This window comes from Manduca sexta, chromosome 22 (genome assembly GCF_014839805.1).
Source record: "Manduca sexta isolate Smith_Timp_Sample1 chromosome 22, JHU_Msex_v1.0, whole genome shotgun sequence".
Classification (NCBI taxonomy): Eukaryota; Metazoa; Arthropoda; class Insecta; order Lepidoptera; family Sphingidae; genus Manduca; species Manduca sexta.
Window position 1 is genome coordinate 8,952,900 of NC_051136.1, and position 23,177 is coordinate 8,976,076.

Sequence of the window (23,177 nt, forward strand, 5' to 3'; positions counted from 1 at the left end):
CTTCCGTTATATCATCTTACTTAAAGTATTGTCTCAAAAACGATCACCTTATACTATTTGTAATGTCATATAATTGAATTATTACATTTCATTTCATGTCAAATTATGTAGTTAAAACTTTTTAAAGTCAACGTGACTCGTTTTATAACATTACATGGTTGTAGCCCAACATCGCCTTTCACTATAACCACACGGCATTTTGTAAGTAGCTATTGAAAATCCATATTGCTTATTCTAAGTCGAAACGCCAATAACCCCGCCGTTCTCTATTGATTGATAGCTAAATTGCAGGAGGCCGGCACACTGATCATTTTGCGATAATTAAATCGGCTAGAAACGTAATCGCATGACCGGGGCCAATTACTAGCTGTTGCCTAGGCAGAGGCGGATCGTGTGAGGTACTGAAACGGCAACTAAATGTGTGTTATTTGCGTAAAACTCATGCGTGTGCTCCCGGCGCGCTCTTGCGACGATGAAACATTTGATGCAGAAACCAGTTGGTTAAGGCTATTTTGTACGCAAAAACTATGGCAATGTTTTCTTTAAATTGACTAAGTTTAAATATTAATGCATCGCTTTCCGGAAAGTATCTGGTTTTTACTTTATTTGAAAGCGACGTGGTAATGGTGGCCTGACCTATCGAAATCTTTACTCTGATCTTACAAACATTACTTTAACTTGTTTTGTATATATAATAATATAAAGAAAGAAACATTAATTGTAAGAAAATCAGCTTACAAGAAAAATATAATAAAGCGTAAATGCCAAAGTATGCTTCTGTTCTAACTTCGTCTTCGGCATAATAAGTCTACCCGCGCCGCACCGCCTCATCGGGCAATTGTGTGATTCCGTATAGAAAAGGATTCAGTAGTTTACATGTAAATTATGGAATCATACAAAATGATCTGCTCTACTAGGAACCGCGAAGGTGCGTCGCGAATTTCTAATCATTTATTTGACTTATTTATAAATCTAAGGAACAATCGTTTATAGGTAGTAAAATATAAGTTACTTGAGCCCCAAATATAAGTTGTAGGTACTGTCTAAATAATAATAATAAGAGATAAAGAAGCCGCATTCACGTTAAATAATTATTAGGTAGTTGGCGATTAAAAAGGAACAATGTCTAAACACCAAGGTCTACCCAAAAATAACCACAGCATTTGAAGCGTTTCGAAAAGAATAATTTACATTCTAACAATGGTATCAGTTACTAAAAATAACTAGTATTAAAATAAAGGTGTAGATGCATGCATAAAAGGACGTCACTGAGTCGAAATATTATAAGTTTTTGAAAATAAAAATATCACTAACCTTAACAATAGACTTATTGCCACATAAAAATTATTTTATTAAAGCGAATCATTTATCTAAGGTACCGCAATAATAGCATTTAATTTAAAAAAATACGGCTCTGTGTATATTATATGCAATAGAATCAAACCCGCGTTGAAGGAGTAATCTTTCAACAGATATTCATTAGCAGAAATATAATTTGTCAAGTTATCAAAGCTCTAAACTACTGAATAAAACTGCCAATGAGCTTAAGGAAATTACTTAGGTGTTGCTCAATAAGACCAAGTTATCGAACAAACGACTACAGATACATTGTTTTGCATTTCAGTTGCAAAACAATGATAAGCGATTAATCAACGCCATCGTTAAGGAAGCAAAAGTCATAAACGGCACAAAGCATACTCAAAACGCTGGTTAATAAATTTCCACACAAGAGTCGTTTATGGACGTTTAAAGTCATTACACGGTGCGTCTACAAAGATCTTTTAAACGACACAGAAAAGGCCTGAATCGAGTTAATTAAATTGATATTGGGGGTATTTAAAAGTGGCCCTTTATATTGTATGGCGCTAGCGTAAACCTCGGCCGAGTAATGCAGTGTCATGCAACTAATAGATCAAAATCTTAAGCGGCGAAGTGGGCCTGGATGGGCTGATTTATTGAACATAATGCAATGCGTGTTAACGATGCCTTGATTCGGTGATTGATCGACTTTTTGTACGATGCGGGAAATCAGTTCACACGTGCTACCTCAGAAGCAACTTTATATAGGTAAATTAAAATTACTTTACACATGTACTAATATTGTTTTAACGCTAATAGTATAGTAATAATACAGTAGTAGATTGTTAACTTGATTAAATTAAAAATATAAAATTATATTCAAAGTAATTAATTACGTGACTACACCTAATCTCCGCCAAATATCGATTTATTAATGACTATAATATTTATCTAAACAGTCACATCTAAAAAATATTTACATAATTTTAACATGAAGATGAACAGTTTAATGATATATATCTAAATACTATTTTCTTTACGTTAGAATTTTTTCAGAAGCGCAAATATACAAACTGTATTAGTAGCAAGTGACGCCTAATAGCCTAAAAAGTAATAACTTATAAAATTTTCTCACTTATATTTTATAATGATTATATTAAAATAAACGACTTTTTAATAACGTGCCTTTTTCTAAAGTAAAAGCACATAAAATACACGCAACATAAATCTAAATATTAGTATATGAGTAAAGACCATTAAAATTTAAATTGTCGTCAGAGAATTGGAGCAGAACAAGAAAAAGCGTCGTTTGTAAAACAAGAATGTCAACCCGGATAATTCAATTTTGATTATAGGACCAAATCTAAATACAGATTCATTATGTGCTGCGGCGATCCGAGGACAATCATCTTGAGTAGGTATCATTAGCTAGCCGGTAGGTACCTAAAATTTGGTAGAAAGACAACAAATGACCGGTTTAATATAAAATTACTCACTCCGTGTGTTCGGTTATTTTGTGAACTTATGAATTATTCGTCGCGTCGCGCTCCACTAAGTTAAAAACATCGTATATATTGGATTTTTGTGGTTTATTGCCCATTAATGTATTCTGTCGCAAAACCCATCAACATCTACATCGGAACTATGTGTTTGATTTTCGTCATCGCATTCCGCTCGTGTATATCAATTAAGCCCTAATTTAAAAGTCAAGTTGTTCGTGGGTCATTATTTATGGGGGCCCATTTTAACGTTCAATCTTTGAGCTAGATAATAAGTTTTGAGCTAAGACTACGTACGTATGTTAAACACGTAAGTGGTTGGACATGATAGCCTTTGGCGACTCGTAATCGGGCTTCCGTGGGAACCCAACACGTGACGGTACGAAATTACCACGAGCGAAAATTGATTGACAATAGAACTTGCATCATTCTAAAACGTTAAATGTATTTTTATACAAAATATAAATTTCACGATTCCACGTCGTTTTTACCTCTAAAACTACCTAATTTAATACACAAGTACATGATGAATACTTCCAAAATGTTACGATCTTAGAATTTATAATATCATATAGTTATTCAATACTTTCATTAATCGATTGGTAGATTTGCATGCATGTGAAAATAGAAAGAGAACTCCTAAGCGTTCGTTAAAAAATGTTCAAAGTGCGTATAATGATAGGATGCTCACGGCGAGAATAATCGCATGAGTGCATTCGAAATCGTCTTTTCACGATTCCTGAGCAAACACAAAGTGTCCTCGTGTCCTAATAACCCTCGCGGCTCTAATTTAGTAAATTAAATGAATGCTATCAAGTGTCCGCGACGTCACAGTCGGCTCACGCTTCGCTTGCAGCTAACCATAGCATTACGCGATAATTGTATCCTACGACATTGTTTACTTTAATCAGAGAGCATTTTAATTGCAACACGAGTTTGAAAGCGAACATTAATTTGAAGTTTGCCGTTGCGAATTTATTGTGTCCAGTAGTGTAATTATCGTCGAATGTATTCGTAAACGAGAGTTGTGAACGCATTAACATTTACAGTGCTCTTTTGTTTCGAATACTCCTCAATTAAAGATTGCGATTGCGGCAATATGCATTGGTGATAATTATAATGGTAGAGGTACAAATTCTGGGTTCTGGATGTGAAGAATTGTTGATGATAAGATATTTCTCACATCACCAATCAGGTTCGAGCCGAGGAGCATGCTCGCGGCGGCGCATTTATCCGCACCCCGGTGGCTTATAATTAACACGCTACAAGTTTTATGAATCGATTAGGATCTAAGCTTTCGTCAATAGCAGCTTTCGTCGCGGCAGCCGAACCGATCTCTTATCGTTGATTAATGACGATTGAGATTTTTCGCCTAAGCCTTTTATTACGTTCATGCTAAATACCGTGTGTGTGGAATGACAAACTGCCACTAAACGCTGCTGTTTGATTCTTTACTGATAACCATTAAATTATATATAATCCCATGAATAAAACAAGTTGAACGTGACGTGACCCGCTAATCCTGTTAATTACAACCATCACTAAACGTTTTTAAATGTTAAACATACAATTTGAGTAATTTTTCCGTTATTAATAGATAATATGTACTTTATATTATGAACATCTTCATGCAATTTCTGTTTTTATAAGCAATAATATAAATCCTTAACGTATAACGCAGTATTTCTATTTTTACAGCTACTTTGAATAAAAATCTGTCACTATTTTTCAGAATAGTATACTTTCAAGATTTATAAAATTACAACATATACATGACATGATGATTTATAAAAATAACGACTGCCTCGGTGGCGTAGTTGTATTGCACGTCCGGTACAATAGCGCTCTGAGGTCCTGGGTTCGAATCCCGGGTCGGGCAAAGTGATATTTGGGTTTTTCTGCTCAGTATCAGCCCGGAGTCTGGAATTTGTGCCCGATATGGCGATAGGCTCGCCCCCTATCACATCATGGAACGGAACATACTTGGCGAAAAGTGGGTGCCCTAGTTGCGCCTCTGCATACCCCTTCGAGGATAAAATGCGTGATGTTATGTATTTTATGTATGTTATGTATGTTATGTATGTACAACATATACATATAGTGCAATTGCTTACCAAGCAATTTAGTTACAGCACCTTGCTGCGACAGCACATGGTGCGCGATGTCGTAATGCCTCAGCCCGAAGCGGGATAATTCTAGGAGCCTCTGTTGCGATAGAAGGGAAGAAAGGGGATGCGAAGCAGCTCCGGGGTATAGGGGGGTCCCGGAACCCCCGCCCGCGCCTCCCGCTGACGACGACGGCGACACCGGCACTGTAAAAAAAATAGTAATTAAGACAATGATTAACCTAAACCCTAGTATAGACTGCGACACTATACACGCTACACTCAGTGTAAATTCCAAGTGACTGTGTAAATACGACTGTTTCTTATCGTGATATTTAGAGACACCCATATTTAAACATAGACACTCGTTGTATACACTGAGTGTAAGGTGTATAGTGTTTTAGTCTAAACCAGGTTTTAAGCCTAATACCTCTTAGGAGCAGAGAAGGTCTGTGTCTAACAGTGAGACAATAAAATATACTGATATATTCTGATAATATAAGAAAGCTACTAAAGTTTCCAATATTAATTTTATGTTAGACATATTCGGTCAATTTGACACATTCATATTCATAATGATTAAGGTGTAATTTAAATAATTTCAAGTGATTTAAACATGTTATTTGATATTTGAGGATTTTCGAGATTATTAGACGAAGAATCTTTTTTCTAAGTATGAAGCTACTATACAGCCTTACTTATAAAAAATTCGCAAAGCTATGCTTATTTAAAACACAAATTTACTCGATCACCGTAAATCAAAACCGTTTTTGACAGCTATTTTAGCGATTCTTAATCACCTCTTAACGCTAAAACAAGTTTTTAAGTAAGACTGATAATTTTCAAGATATTATAATCCCTCTATGTGTTCTATACTGACCGATGATGATCGACTATAATTAGTGGTATGATATTCGCCGAGTTAGACACACACCATAGAGTTACACTTTTATTCAATTAAATAAATGTTTTACCTAGCCTACGAATGTTAAAGATATGATAAATCACTGTATTCACTGTAATTATTAATTTTAAGAAAAATGGTTTCATCTAATCTCTACCTTTATTTTAAACCTATAAATGCTTACAAATAAATTCCTGTCTATCTATATCAATATATAATGCCTTTTATAAAGAGTTTGTTTGTTTGTTTGAGCGCGTTAATCTCGGGAACTACTGGTTCGAATTAAAAAATCTTTTAGCATTGGATAGTGATAACTGTATCGAGGAAGGCGATAGACTATATAACACCACGCTATGACCAATAGAAGCGGAGCATCGATGACAAATTGCAAAAACGAGGAAAATTAATTCCTCTTAAGAGATTCCGTTGCATGCGATGCGAACACGGTTAAAATTACGCAATAGTCATGTATGACTGTATTGTTTTTCTTAAACGTTCTAAGTAATATATTTTAAAACAAATTCCCCCGCCGCACCTATCTGTCCGTCTGAAATTCTGAATACGTGAAACCGAAACTACTCAACGGATTTCGATGAAATTTGGTATGAAGATAGCTTCAGATCCTGGGATGGACATAGGTATCTTTCTATCCCGGGAAACTCCTTTACACAGGCAAAGCCGTGAGCAAAAGCTACTCTTGAATCAGCCTATAATCTTATTTACACAACGCCATAATGACTCCAAAAACTAACCTAGAAAATATAATTTATCAATTGCACGAAATACATCTAATATTAACGTTTAAAGTTAAAATTGTCCCCATAATTTACAACAAAGCTGACTGTTTAAATGACTGCGTCGCATAAACGATTATTGCGAAACGCGTACATAAACCACTCATTACGAAGTGTAGCATTAAAATGAAGCAAGCTGTGTAATATTGGCATACTATTAGTATACTATGACTGAACTTCTCGTAGGAATGTGTATACGTAGATTTCCGTCTATATTTCTTACCTTCAAGATGTTATTAAACTTAAAAAAATACATAAAAAGTGTCTTATAATGGGTTTTATTTGGATAAATTGATAAATATTTTAATGTATTTGTATATATATATATCCAGAACAATGTTAAAAGTACTCTACTATCAAAATGACAACATAGATAAGAGTCACAGTTTATATATGTTTTACTTACTAATATTTCACGATAAAGCTGTACTTTTGGCTATAATAACAAGTCAATACAATTAAAAATGTTTCTATAAATGACATAAAAGTGAATAGAGAAATTCAATGCAGTAAGCTTACTTGCTTAAAATTAGTGCATGGAGAAACATTATTTTTTTACAATGTACCTCTTTAATAAAATTGCCTTAAGCTCTATTTTTCTGTGATTTCACGTTACCGAGGGCTAGTGATTCCGCGCGTATTCATTAAACACTTATATTTATTATACGAGGAACAAGGCTTAGAAATCAAGCTTATTACAAAGCACGATATGTCAAATTTAAAGCCGTGTGAACCGTTACTGAAATTGCACGACGGGCCATTATCCTATTTGATTACAGGATAGATGCGGCTTCCTTTTTATTAGATACTAATTTTAAAACAAAGGTCACAATAATAATACAAAACAAATAACTACTTAATAAAAGGCGAATCGTAATTTTAAAATCAGATAGATTCAGTAAAAATAAAATTTTATGGTCGTGCGAACTGGATCCGTGCAAAATTAAAACGTTTCCCGGTACTAAAGTTTTCGAAGAGTCGACGGCTTGTGTTCACGCGCATATATTATATTTGGCTCAATTTGTCGTTAACACTGTCCCGATATGCAAAAAACGATCGTAACAATGCATTCTTATGAACACATCGTAACACATTCAATTATAAATTAAGCTATTAACTTTATATACCATAATTTGTTTATCAGGTTAAGCATCTAAATTAATGCAAGTGGCATAACTTGTTCATAACTTAACACTTTTTATTGGCGAGTCAATAAGGCGATTTCGTCAACGAAAATATTATAGAGTCATTTCACACCTTCTAGCAAATATCGATCTTATTATGAAAGCGGTTAAGTAATATTTTTGGACTCTCCGCTGGTTCCGATCGAGCGACTCAGAACTTGACTTCAACATATAATTTCTCGTGTAATCGCTTTAATAATGGGTGAAAAAAGTGATATTATCTGCCCACGGTTAATAAATTAACACCGTTTAGAGCAAAAATGTAGATTCTTAGTGTCGCTACTATTATAAATAAATTGAAGTTGGAGTTAAGGCTGCAAAGGAGTTGGTTCGTGAGTGCGTGTGTGTGTTTTATTAGGGTGCGTGAGCAGTGAGGCCTTATTAAAATATTTCGAGTGGAAACTGGAAGGACCACTTAGTGGTGCGCGGGAGTTTCACGCCTGAGCTGATACAACATTAAGTCGACAAGATAGCTTATTTGTGCTGAGCTCAGGATTAGTGCTAATAAATCACTGATTAGAATGTATTGACTGGAGTTCACTCCGCCATATGATCGTCGTTCTTATTTATGGCCCAACTTTTTTATTTTTTATGGTCTTGTTTTATCTATTTGTTAATGTTTGACGGTGTAAACTGACCAGATTGTTCATTTAATTGGCCCGTCCACTAGCGCAAATAGTAATTATCGTTGCTAAAATAAAGATTTTTAAACTTAATTTATAATTAATTATGCAAATACACAGGACGAGGTCGTTTAAAAATTTATAACTTTCTTGCATTAACGTGGATATCTACGCCATTTACGAAAGGTATAAAATTAACAGGGCGAATTCTTCGTGGTGATACACTTATGTAAACATCGAGCCGGTAATTATTTTTCGCATCTCTAATTGTACAAACATATTAATCGCGAGTTTAACTCTGTATAGATGCATGCAGTGGCCAGGAGACAATATTATAAACATGCAAAGTAATGTGAGGGCAACGCGCGTAACAACTTCGACTCCGACCGAATGCAAAACTGTTTTATGCAAAAAATATTGTTCTACCCGCGAGTCTCGCTGCTATTAATGTCATCACGCAGCGGAAAATTACCACCTTTAGTGTAAATTTCAATACGAGATCGAAAGTGTACTCGCTTGTGCACCTTTATGATTGCAAAGAATTACATTCAACAGCGATTCTGCAGAATTGTTTTAAAAATACATATGAATTATGGATATGAGATAGATTTAAAACTGTTTTACGTGTTCCCGAGTTTAAAGGGGGAATTTCAGTAATTCGTGTTAAATTGCTTGTGAAATTGGTTAAAATGTTGAAAATCATTTAAACAACTTACTTTGTTTCTTTGTGATGGAAAGAATGATCTTTATAATTAACTATTGCTTGAATATAATACAGTGTAAATGTCAACGACAAGATTCATTTCTGTCTGTCCTTCATAATTAGGCAATAGACAAATAATTTCTGTAGAATTGGTCTTATTCATGACCGATAAACTTACCATCAGATGACTAATATATTTGTTCAATTATAGAACTTCGGTTTTAAAATAAATGATTGGGCTAAATTAACTATATGATTACAAATGATTAACTAATAATTATAATACCTACCATTACACGAGAATCGTATGTATATACTATTAATTTAAATGGTACGGAAACCGAGAAGTAACTTCGACATACCGTTCTTTTTGTTCTTTACGTACACCCGCATGCATATTCAATGCAGTCGATTCGCGAGTATTTAATAGTCAGTTAAGACACAAACAACGGAAGTAAGCTTTAAATATAAAAACTATAGACCATTCGGATTTTTGCCTTAATGATTAACTGGGCGAAATGTCCGCGCCGCAGGATGGGACCGCATAAATTCCAACATGAGTCAATGCAGAACAATTAATATGCATATGTCGATATAAAGGTGCCTTCGAAATTAATCCATTAGCTGCTCGAGCGGCATTATCGATCCATAAAAACGTGTAAATTAAAAACGTAATAAGCTTCAAATTTATTTAAAAGCAAAAAACAATACAATTGGAACTATAAATAGAATTTTATGATTATTGATCCGTGACTACGGGCTATTTTTATTTAATGCGTCTAGAGAATAGACTTATTGATGTATTTTAGAGATTTTTTTATAAATAATTCCCGTACAGTTTTCAAGTATAACTGCATATTGCCGTCGGACATTATGAGGTAGAAACGGTGGACACTAATGCGATGTCCGGTCCGATCGTAAAGTTAATAATGTTATAAAAGTAACTGAAGTTAACACCTTTTTATGAAATGTGAATTACAAATAATATGTGGTTTGTGAACGGGACACTCATTTCATTTAACAACGTGCACGAATGGCACCTACTTAATACTTTTTATCAAAGAAAGAAGATACTTTCTTTGGATATTTTTAAGTAAAATAATACATAAACATCCAAAAGAACACTTAAAGAGGACAATTAGTATTATTTCCATTTAATATAACTTTGGTTTAACTACCGACAGAGTGAAATTAAACGAAGTTTATTTTTATTTTATACATCAAGAACTGATTAAGAAATCATACAACAGAGATACATATTATATGGTCAATGTTGTTTAATTTTGATTAAACTTTTAATAAAACTTAATACCTATTTTAACAACAAAAAAACAATGGCAATAGTAAAATGTAATGAGTATTTTAATCCTCTTCCAAATATGAACGTAAGCAAGTAAAAAGGGTTATTTTGCGTTAAAATTCATCCATAAATAACGAATATTTTCACCAAAACCCCTGGTTTTACTTTTCTAATTGTTTTATCATTTGTAGGTTTTTGCGAAAATAGCGTAAGTGGGTGTCTTTATGACTAAACGTGTGATGTTGATACTGCGACAAATTATTTTAGAGTAGTAGTAGTGGCGGCATAACTGCATGTAAAATTAAAATTACTTGTTATTGATATTTATTTTGTTCAAACACTTTATTATGTTACATCTACGATCCGAGTAACTTATTGTAAAGTGTTATTTTCAAGGAGATAAGTGTGTGGTTTAATTTAGTAACGCAATGTCAAAATGATCCTGTATAAAGTATTTTACGTAGTAGTTAGAACTTAATAAATTATTTCGCTTTTCATAGTATGCACTGATCGTTATAAAATCATTAGGTATCATCTTTAATGATAGTGCACAATAGTCAAAGAACACGAATAATAAAACTCTTATAATGCAAAAACTCTCTACTCTTATAATATTATAATGCAAAAACTTTAAACTTTTATAATGCAAAAATATAATAATTTTACATTAAGAGGCGTTGACATTTATAATATTAGTTGCACTATATTTTATTTGGTATATTTATTAATTATCAACGCTGTTGTTCAAATGAAATCATAAACAAAATTATTTTATCGTTTTTAGGAATTACGTTAAAAGATAATGCTTACCATGGTATGGGTACAGGAACTTTTCTGCTTTAAATATTGTTTATATCTGTTCCTAAGATAGCCGAGCACGCTAACTTGATGTTAAGCGTAAAGCAAACCAACAGCTCAGATACAGGAACAACACTACCCACAAATCTGGATTACAAACCTCTTCATAGTGATTAGAACACTGGTTCTAAAATCAAGAAGTACCACACAAAATAAATATAGGTTCAGATGAATCAAGTATAAATGATTTTCCAAGTACTATGATTTTTTTCCTGCTATTTCAATATCTAAACAGAGTCACTATAACAGCTAAGCCTCGAACTATTTAGTGCTGTTTATAACCCTGAATAATGTCTTATTTTTATTGGGATAAACAATGAATTAACATAACACCTGAATAGAGAAGTAAAGATTAACAAACTACTCAAAAACTGAGTTTACAAATGTGATACGGAGTAAAGTTAAAGGCTTCGTCTCTACATAAAAGCCTCCGTTAATGTCAAATATGATAAGGGCTAAGGTAGAAATAAGATGTTTTTGACATTAGGTAAAAGCCAGTGTAAATATGCTAGCGAATTGCTGGCCATAAAACGAATGTGAAAGCAAAATGTTCTGATATTAAATAAATTTGTATTTAATGACCGTACTTCACATTGCCGCATGCACTACGAACATCAAAGCACTTAAAAACAAGTGTAACAATAGTGTAAATAAAATATGTGACTGCATTATACTTCGCGGTAAGTATTTGGCTAGGTATGCAAGTTGGTATCGATTTATATAAAAGTATGTTCTAAGTCTGTAAGGCTTTTTAAATTTTCGTCACGCTGCTGAAATGATAGCCTTTTTTATTTTTCTTTTATTTAATAAGGAAAAACCATGATCATTTCAATATGATAGACATATGTTTCATTTTCCCACTAGTGGTTATACACCTGTTCATGAACATGTTTCATTATAAGTATATCAGACTTCGGGCACTACTAAATCAGTCTTGATATTTAAAATATTCCACTCAGCAGATTATTTGTCGTAGTACTTACAAAAATTCTTTCAGCGTTTTTTTCGTCATAACTACAGTCTACGTCATAAGTATTGAAAGACTACTAAGGCCTAGGTTAGTGGGACGCACAAGGATATTTTAATGTCTTGTACACATATTTCCCACAAACCATCACCATGATCTCTTTTTCTTTTACACTTTAAACATCCATCTTTCTGATTCTTCTAACACCCTCCTTTGCAAATCTTCCTCGACGCTTAAGACTCCTTCTAATTTGCTGCTAAATGCACTGCAAAAGTGCTCCACTATGAATCTATGAGTCATATATATATATATATATATATATATATATATATATATATATATATATATATATATATATATATATATATATATATATACTCATATTTTAGAATCTGAATATTATTAGATTATTGATATCTCTCCAGTTAGGTCGGATTGCCGTCACACCGGACTATGACAGTTAAGGAGCAAAGAGTGCACTTGGATATTACACACACACACACACTTGTGCACTATAATATCTCTTGTGTACCTGGCTAACCTCCCCTGAGATTGATGGCTGTGGCCAAAATTCAACTAGGAGGGATTCATTCATTCACATCACTGCCACTCTTGAAATCACCGAAAACCCCTCGACAACAGCACGACTGCAACGCTGCATCAAAGCTTCCATTTTGAAAGCGCCCTATGTCCGTGTCGGCTACAATATTCCAAATCCTGATGCTTAATTCTAGGTCTCTTTTATTTCATTGAAATTAACTTAGTAAATTACTTACTGGCCAAAATTTCATATTTGATATGTTATCAGGATGAGCTCACAGCAACTGTGCTCTAATGCCACGTTGCCGGTTCTTATTAGTCCAAAGCTTTGAGTAGTGACGCTTAGTTTAAAAACCTTGTGGCGCTTACCACGCTCGTAATTTCTCATTTTACAATGAATAAATAATAACAAAATGTTATATAATAATAAATAATTTGCATTCGAGTATTATGCATCTTTACGTAAGTAAGCTGCAAAGCTTTCTTTGGAAAATCCTTTTTCCGGAATAAAAGCTTAGCCATGGAATTTTTTAGGATAAAAACTAGCTTATGATGTTATACAAAGTTTGTGGTGACGTGGTATTCCACGTATTATATGCCAAATTTCATCCAAACACAGCGAGTTAGGACTTATACTTATATGATATTAGTAAAAAAAAATACATTTTAGACTTCTAATAATTATTTATTACTTATTTTATACTATTTAGAGATTATGTACGATTTATTCTCATATGGTTGCTTAGCATCAAGTACATAATGTACATAATTTGTTACACCGAACCAGGATCGTTAAAGGGCGACACTTCCTTTAATATTTAGTAATTCGTTTCTATGGTAATAAATTACGAGACACCAACATTAGCTTCGAATGTTGTTTGATAATATACTGATATCATACACATCGTTGCTAGGCCTATATTACATTCTTATGCATAATATATACTTATTGCCATGATTTTGTTTATATATTTGCGTAGATACGTGAATATATGAATAGCGCCTTCGTTACTTAAAAGGTTCTTTGTTAATTGGAGGACTCGTGATGAAAAATTAACTTTAGTCTATACAGTATGATAATTGTGCTCAAGCGACCTATTAATGAGAATGAGACGACCTATATTATATATTTAAAATATTGAGAGAATATTATTAGAATGATTGTATTTGGAGGATTGAAATTTAAAACTACTCAAGACTAACTGACTTAATACTGTTCCTTTAATACTATCAATATAATACTGAAAATATTACGCGGTAATATGTTAATGATTTATTCATAATCGTTTTGGAAACCCTTTGCACAATAAAATGTATATAAAAACTTAAATAGAAATTGCTCTATATTACACCGAAACACAAAGAATAACGTGCAGTCCTTCGAGTAGCTTAATAACTATTATATATCATTTTAAATTATCATACAGGGTCATTTTGACATTGCGTTACTAAATGAAACCACATACTTGTCTTCCCCTTTGCTGACATTGTCCCAAAAATCATTCATGAGTAACGAATATTTTCACCAAAAATCCTGGTTTTAGTGTTCTGGTTATTTGATAATTTTGTAGTTTGATGCCAATATGGCGTATGCGCCTAAGTGAAAGTATGATGTTGCCGCTGCGACAAATTCTCTTAGAATAGTAGTAGTGACATTAGAGCAAGTAAAATTAAAATTGCTTTTGATTAATATTTATTTTGTTTGAAACTTACACTTTTTTATTTTACATCTACTGCTCTAGTAACTTATTGCAAAGTATTATTTTCAAGAAGATAAGTATGTGGTTTCACTTAGTAACGCAGTGTCAAAATGACTCTGTATATTATACGAATTGAATAGGTCAATTTCGTACACCTCACTCCTACCCCAAATAGAGAGTTATCTCACAAATTCGTAGCGAACAGCGGCACCCAACACTTGCGTCACTTGGCTCTAGTGTGAACAAGTGTCCCGGTGTTTATTCATTCGCATTGTATATGAATGTTTTAGCCGACTTTACGGATCATTAACACATTGTGTCTATTGTCTACTAATTAAGGAGCATCGCCTCAGTTTATGAAGCCAGCTGATTATTATGCGTGATCACCATTTAAATGTTAATTAGATTTATTAGCGCACCTGATCAAACGCATGGTTATAAACGTTGACATGAAAAAACATCATCCGACGTGCCATGCTCAATGAAAATTTATATAATGCTGACGACTCATAATTGTCAGGAAAGTGTTTCGTAACTAAACTGGAATGTGTCGCTATAACGAGTAATAAATTATTAGATTAATGTCTCATTTAGAAGATTATACATTCAATAATGGTTAAACGAGTTAACTTTACACAATAATACAACCCTTTTGACACTCATGAATAGTGTATCTATTTAAAATAAACTTGTCAAAGTTGGAATCTAGCATATTTATTCATGTTTCTATAACTGTTTTAATATACATATTTTATAGTACAAATTTACATAAAAAGACAATATACTGAATTAAAAGAGTATCGCTGTTGTTAGGCCTATCTACACATCAAATTAAGCTTGACCTGATTTATATTAAAAATATGAATCAATTTTTAATTCGATGACAAATACCTCATCAATTATGCATAACTAAAGTTCTAAAATATTGTTTTTGTTGTATTTTATTAGTCAATAATATCATATAGGACGAAGACCTCCTCAAGATCCTTCCATTAATCGTAATCTCACGCCATAGTGATCCATATTATTTTAAAAGAATTTAGTAGGTCTCAACATGTCTTCTTTAGTTTACTTCGACGCCTACGAACATAATATATGAACGCTATGGATAAAGATTATGCTGGCAAAGGTATAAATTCTTAAGGCAGTAATCCTGTCCTTTTTAGTGAAGTACGTACGATATTAACAATAGTATAATGTTTATTGTACTTTAAGTAGCCAATCTGGAGCCATCCTTTAACTGAAGTACAATAGTTTAACTTGGATAAATTAAAAATATAAAATTGAACTGTTATGTATTTAAATAATAAATTAAACTTATAAATCACGAAATATTATTACAGTTATTAAAGTTTAAAAGGTCTACAACTGAGTTTCTATGTTCTTTTCTTCATGCCTATGGGCGATGCTGAACGGAAGATCTTTTACTTACTCAAAGTTGTAATATTGGCGTGTCAAAGCGAAGATTAGACCCAATTTCGGAATAAATTGTTTTAATATCCTGTACGTTCTACATACAAATATTTACTAACAGAATATCCTAAAAAATTATGTTTAATTAAGAAACTGCGGCAACTACATATTTTTTTTGTCGTTAATAATTTTTATTATTCGAAATATTTGTAGTTTTTGGAACATGGTTGAGCTTCGATGGGTGAGTATATCACCGAGTAGAAAGAAGAAAAGTATACCTAACAATAATCAGCCATACCAATAAATATCAATCAATGTTTTAAATTATCGTACAAGTATCTTACATTAAATAATTTGGAAAATAACGACACAAAACTCTAAATGTATTACTAATTAAATAGTGTTTATTGCTAAGATTATTCTTGAGTTATTATTGCTGTATTTCCCTTGGCAGCAAATTACAAGGATAAAAGAAGCTTATGTGTTACTTCACGACGTGGTCCACCGGTGTGCTAATTTTAATATAAATTCGTCAAGTTCTTTCTGTGTTTACTTTTAACAAACATACAAAAATTCAAACATTTTCACAAAATTTTGCATTTATTGTAATATACGTAAGAAGTAAGATTCTTCGCCAACTACAGCAATTGAACATTTCACTATATTTATGGAATTCAAATATGTATACGAACGTTACAAAAATATCTAACAATATAATTATATAAATTAAAATAAGATCCATTATTTAGGATAATGTTTGGTATCCAAAGGTATATCAAAGATTCCGTGACTCAGAATAGAAAAACGAAACATGAATGGAACCACTCCGTTGTCCGTCCGTCTCTACGTCCTTGCGTCAAGGCCATTTTACTTAGAAGCGGCTTAAAGTAGGTATCAAGTTGAAATTAATATCAAATATTAAGGTGTACAGCCTCATACTCATTTGAAATAATCAGGCTTCTAGTTAAATTCTATAATGACATGCGACATTTTAAAGCGCAATCAACCGACTGCTTATGAAAACCAGCCGCATACTTGCTGTCTCGCTAAAAGATTTGTATGTGGGTGATAATTATTTCATCAAATCATTAATTTACCCGAGCTCAAATATCTGTTTGATACTTTTAACCCAATCCCATACCATCTTGATGTTTTCCTTTAATCTGAATTATCTTTAAGAGCGTACTTTCTCTGCGCCGTTTAAATTATACCAATAAGTCTTCAACGCCCCGGAATAATACACTAAAACATACAGTGAGCTATTGAGCAACCACAGGAAACGCTACCGGACAATCTATAAAACGATCTGTCGATTAATTAGTTCGATCGGCAGTACAATGCGGAGTATGTCGTGCTGGCTGGTGGTTTTCGCTCACTCATCGCGGCAGCTGGCCAACTACATGACAAATGACAGGATACAAAATATAATGGAGATTTAAATGCTAGAAGACATCAATTCTTGTCTGTTTTAGAAGAGTAAGTTATTTTAGGTAAGAGTATAAGGCGGCACGTAAACGTTGTCAACTTATTGAAGCAATTATCACTTTTGTAGAGGTGTAATGTTTCTCAGCAGCATTGACAGCATCTCCCCGGCGCCTAAGATGTTAGCAACGCACGGAAAATTCTTGTTTATGGCCGATAATTTACTCACGATCGGGTGAATTACTTGTTCGTTTGCACCCTCAATAAAGAAGCTTGAAATTTGTTAGAGTTAAACTTGAAAAAAATATTATATTGGTAAATTAAAAATAATAAATAAATATAAAACAGTAATATAAATGCCAATAGTAGAGATTTAGCTACTATGGGCATTCAACTGTAACAAAATACTTTATTAAGGGTTCGTTTCACATCTTATGAGTAAATGCTATTTATCACATAAATGTATAAAGCCGACCAAATACAAAAGGCACATTTCAATATATGCCTATGTCAGTGATAAAATTGTCAAAATTCATTACGACACATCGATTCGATTATTCAATGGCAGTATAGAGGACCTAAGGGGATTTAGTTAGTCAACTCACCCTACCGTTTTTTTTCTATGTGGTCAGTGTATACATGTTTTCACTTTGTAATAGTTTTGTTTTACTACCGGTCGCAAGCCTGACATCGACCCCCTAGTCATTCAACCCTCCCGTAAAATAATAGACTCTTTTATTATTCACTAACCCTTCAGCTGCTATCAATGTCCAGCGCTGATCGATGTAATAGAAAACTATGTAGTAATGTGACATAGTCCTTTGCATAATCTATACTTATCCTTTCACGCAGTAAAAGTACTACCGATCGATATGATTTTATTTTTGTTGAGAATATTATTATATATTATTATTTTATCATCAAAAATATGTTTTACCCCGGATAATTTACCTTAACTGCAATATTTTCTTATAAAACCGGACCCATTTTGGGTGTTTCCTAACAAAATTGAATATTTGAAATTTGTAAAATTATCTTACTTCCTAAGGGCCAAAATACTATAATCGTTTGAAGAATCTGTAGGATATATTGTGCATGTACGCCCGTAAAGTCATATCACCCAACATCAAGCCAATCTAGTTACCTAATATTATATCTTTATTCGTAAAAATAATGCATGATAAAAAAATAGTTATAAAAATGTCTTAATTTTTTTTTATTGTATTAAGTTTTTCGCGGGTTTCATGTTAATCGGTCGTATTCATAGAACGCTCGCCCTAATACTTTCGCGCGGTTGGAGCCACGACCAATTTTTAGTATCATCTTTATTTGCATATAATTTTTACAATCGGCCACCTGAACAACATCTGTCTCCTCAGGTAGACTTAATCCCCATTATCTTGTGGTCAACAAGTCAATGTTTAATTTTACCCAGATTGGGCTAAAACCAGAAGTTTTCCCATCCACGAGATAGTTATTGGATCAGTACATTTTTATCAATAGCTCGTAACCACCATCTTATATATGTAGGCATACTATAAATTATGATTATCTTTTAAACCCTGGAAACCTGGTGTGGGTAACTAAAAAAATAACAGCTAATATACAATAAAACCGTGTAAAAATAGACGGCAGTGTTCAAGATATTCAAATATTTTAATCTTAAAACCATTTAGATATAAAAAATCTTTCGCGCAGCAAATACAGTTAAGCTAAAGAGTATTTAACCATCTTTTAAACACTTTTAAAGGCAAAAAATTGGGTAATCGATCTTTACCACAGAAAATACAAACTGACGGCATGGCACTTCGATGCGATATTACCACAATTTGCACAGATCATTACCAATCTAGATGACGCTTTAAAGCCTTAAAATGCGTGGATACAGTTTGAAATTAAGTGTCTGGTTGTCTATTGTGGGGAGGCTCCATGAGTCTTAATATTAGAGGGTTAATTTAACATAAATCTGTAGACAAACTAATGTTAGAAGTCGGAGAATGAAAGCAGGAAATCTTTAAATAACATCACATTCCGCCATTCAAAATGTAAATAAAAATAGCAGATCTAACACAGCATAAATAAATCGTTGAATAAACAATCGTGATGATGGTTGACTCTATTTTATATAGAAACAAAAAGATTAGGAACCCAATTCTAATGACAAAATCTTCATTATGGTTCATCTGCATTCTTGAAATCGTAGACACAATTGAAACTGTTTCCTGCAGTACCATATCCCGTTATGATAGGTTTTCGCTACATCTAGCAAAAATTCCGTTCCCGTGTAATAATATTATTTCGAATCAAAAAAACTCACGTAGCCAAACAAGCACATGAATCGATTAAAGATTAGTCATCACCAACGCCCATGAATACCTATTAGAGTAAATTTTGAATACGCTGCCGTCCCTTAAGAAGAAGAAAAGAAAAAAAGAAGCGGAACAAAACATGCATCAATCTCACAAATTTCATGAATTCCAAAACTACCATTTGACAAAGAATTTAAGAGACCAGTGATACTTCGTCAATCGAAGCATATTGCATACTGTGATGTCTATCAATTCCAATGACACAAACAAAGCATTGAAATTAAGACCATAAAAATATTAATTTGAAATTTCATTATCTATATAAGGTGGTTTGGGCATTTGGAGAGTATGGATGATATGAGACTGACAAAGACGATTTGTAAGGCGAAAGTGGATGGAAGAGCTGGTAGGGGTCGACAGAGCCGAACCTTAAAATGTCGGACATCTGACATTATTAGTAAGACCAGGTCAAAATGACCCTGAACCGGCGGGAATGCATGAAAAAATTGATGATGGCGGAGGAAGCGAGAGAAGTATGCCAGAATCGTGCAAAGTGGCAATCCATACTTTCAGCCTACTCCTATGGGGTAGAGGCGTGATACTATATATGTATGTTTTATCCAACTACATAGTAGTTCTTAACCCCCACAAACACATAGACTAATCTTAGTCTCAAGTTGACCTGCCTGCTATTCAAAATGTTCTTACATACATTACCACAAGTAGAACTCGAATAACTTCTATCTCTATATCATGATATTGTATTATGAACAAATATTGCTTTACAAACACCATAAAATTGGTATTCTGTGCTTTTTAGCCTGGTTATGGAGCTGTTAAGTCCAGTAAAAATCAGTTTTAAAAACTACGCAACTATGCCGCTGGATTTTATGAACAGTATCCAACACTATGTTTTGGTTTCTTCTGCCGCTAAGCATTATTATAGATGGTCTGTTCTATTTCAGGTTTATGAAAGACATTGTAGACAGTATAATTCAGTAAAATCTTTATGAGACGTGAATCTGACATTTCAGGGTATAATATTACAAAGTACATCTCAGGCTACTGAGCATAACATGCTGTATTATTTCTGCGAAATTTCGTTACCATTTATGGACAGACGTGACGATTGCCAGCAGGCAAGGAACTTGCTCATCATATTTAATATAAAAAATGCAGAAAAATCAATCAATATAGGACAGATGAATTAACGGCGTATAATGATGATGACTAAAAGGCTTTCTAAAGTCATTTATCATAATTAATTTCGCACCATACCACATTTTAGAAGTGTAAAGTTATTTTTGACACAGAAGGAGGCCCGTCGTCGATACAGGTATCTTCAAATTAGTCTAACGCTGTCGGGAGACGGTGCCCGAAATTTGCCCAGTGATCACTTGTTATGCAAACATTTCACTCCTTTCTAAAATTATAGGTGCACCCAAGAACTTTGACGTGGCGCATCAAAGAAGACATTGAGCAAAAACAGACCCTTATAATGAGTGTTTTATGTTCAAATTATTTCTGTAAGGTGGAATGAGTCTAAGCAACGTCCATTTGTTTCTATTCTTGAATAATGCATATTATATATTTGTAAAAACACAGTATAAGACTGAAAAACTGGAATTTTTCCTTGGATAAAATACTGAATCGAGGTCGATATCGGTCATATCGTTATGATGATTATTATATCGTTTTTACGGAAATCCTAGAACAAATTTGATTAATTTCCTCAGTCTATAACTATACAAAATATTAATCCACGTAACTATTTGTTCTATTTTAAAAATAGTTATTAGAAGTAAACTTCTTATTCCTATAAAATAAATTACAAAATTCGGGTTGGTTTAGTGTGAACACAAATCTCGCTTTTCATCAAGTATTTTATTTTCTTATGCTCATACAAAGCTATATTAAAAACTTATTCCACTATTAATTCATTTTCATTTAATGATTATTTAACTAACCATTTAATTTAATTTTCAAATCTCTCAGATTTTGTGACGACATATTTTCAGATTTTAAATAAATTATATTATTATCATATATTGCATAAAAATTTTAGAAATCTAGAAATAAATTGTAACAAATGTCAAAAAAATTAAACTGAGATTGACTTACATCACACGAAAAATGCGCCACAACATAAAAAAACATCAAACCATAATAAACCGTAATAATTATCATTCTGTATTTTAACAAAAGTAACTAATATAGTTGGGTATTTGTGTGTTATTATTTTTTATACTTTATAAAGATAGAACAATATTTATTTCCTTTTTAGTGTTAAACGCAGCAATCTTAGGTGCAGTAATAAGTACTAACTCTGTACTCTATTACATGTTACAATGCTGTTCTCTGAAATTATGTTCCAGAATAAGGTTTATAATTTAAAGACGTTCAATTTACTTACTTATTATAAGACAGTGAATATTCTTAAAGCTATAATTGTTTATAGTAATGTGAGGACATTTATCGTAAACAAATTAAAATAGATATTGATAAAAAAAATGTATTAATTTATTAAATAAAAACTATAATTTTATTTAAAAAAATTAGTTAACTGCATTTTTATGTACTGCTACCCTAACGTTTAACAAGCGTTAAACTCTTAAATTGTTCCAACATTTACTGCCACTATATCCCTTCAATGTGCCAGATATCTGCCTAAAGCTTGAAATTTACGTCAAATACAAATCACGACCAATAGACGTATAGAATTTTATTTGTAGTTTCACAGACAAAAAAGAGATTATGAGGTAGGATTTTTTTATTTGTGATTTTTTTTGTAAACAAAAACTTAATATTATTTAAATACATAATATAATGTTTGAGGAAAGCTTGTAAAGTGTAAGGAAAAGATAATTACAGTATTTAATAATCATAATTTGGAACATTTATAGTGTGACTTAGGTCAATCATAATAAGTCACTAAAAGCAAAAGAAATGTTACAAAGAGAAAAATGAAACAATCCTCAAGATGTCTCAAAATTTTTACTCTATGTAGTAAAATGTAGAGCTGACGTATACTTTCGACCTTTATTCATGCAATTAATTATTATTTGTCAAGGGGGCATGTCTATGTGAAATGATAATGATCAATCGTAATTCAGTTTTGAACAACGCGAAATATTTAAAAAGTAACAAGGCTTGGTTTAAATATAACGTGTGCATATTGTACGCATAAAATTAATGCAACTAATATTGATATGGTCAATTACATTAATTATCCCTGAAATGTAATAAATAACTTAAAGCACTAGTACAGAAAAATTAGTTTACAAAAATATAATAAACTTTGTAGGCGTACAGAAATTAATTATTTCATAAAATGTTCATAGTAAGTTATTAGACTATTAAAAAATATAAATACAAATAGATAAAGCTAATGACACTCGATATGATGTAATTCAAAATAAATATACAGGTCATAATTAGCCATAAAAGTAATTATCAATAACGAATATTGTACTTTTAAGTTAAGTACCACCCAAGGTCCATATCTCTTTTAATAAATAGATCTACTTATGATTGCCCAGTGGTCAAACTTCGTCACT

The 23,177-nt window shown here is 32.6% G+C and overlaps 1 protein-coding gene across 3 annotated transcripts in view; it reads right to left on the reverse strand.

Moving 5' to 3' along the window:
- LOC115448978 (paired box protein Pax-6) overlaps nucleotides 1-23,177 on the reverse strand; it is a 45,237-nt gene that overhangs the window by 20,266 nt on the left and 1,794 nt on the right. For 2 of the 3 annotated variants that reach the window (XM_037441561.1, XM_037441563.1), the window contains exon 2: nucleotides 4,913-5,110. In XM_037441561.1, coding sequence (XP_037297458.1) covers nucleotides 4,913-5,110 — 198 coding nt within the window. The remainder of the gene's footprint in view (nucleotides 1-4,912; nucleotides 5,111-23,177) is intronic. The other variant, XM_037441562.1, reaches the window with a different exon arrangement.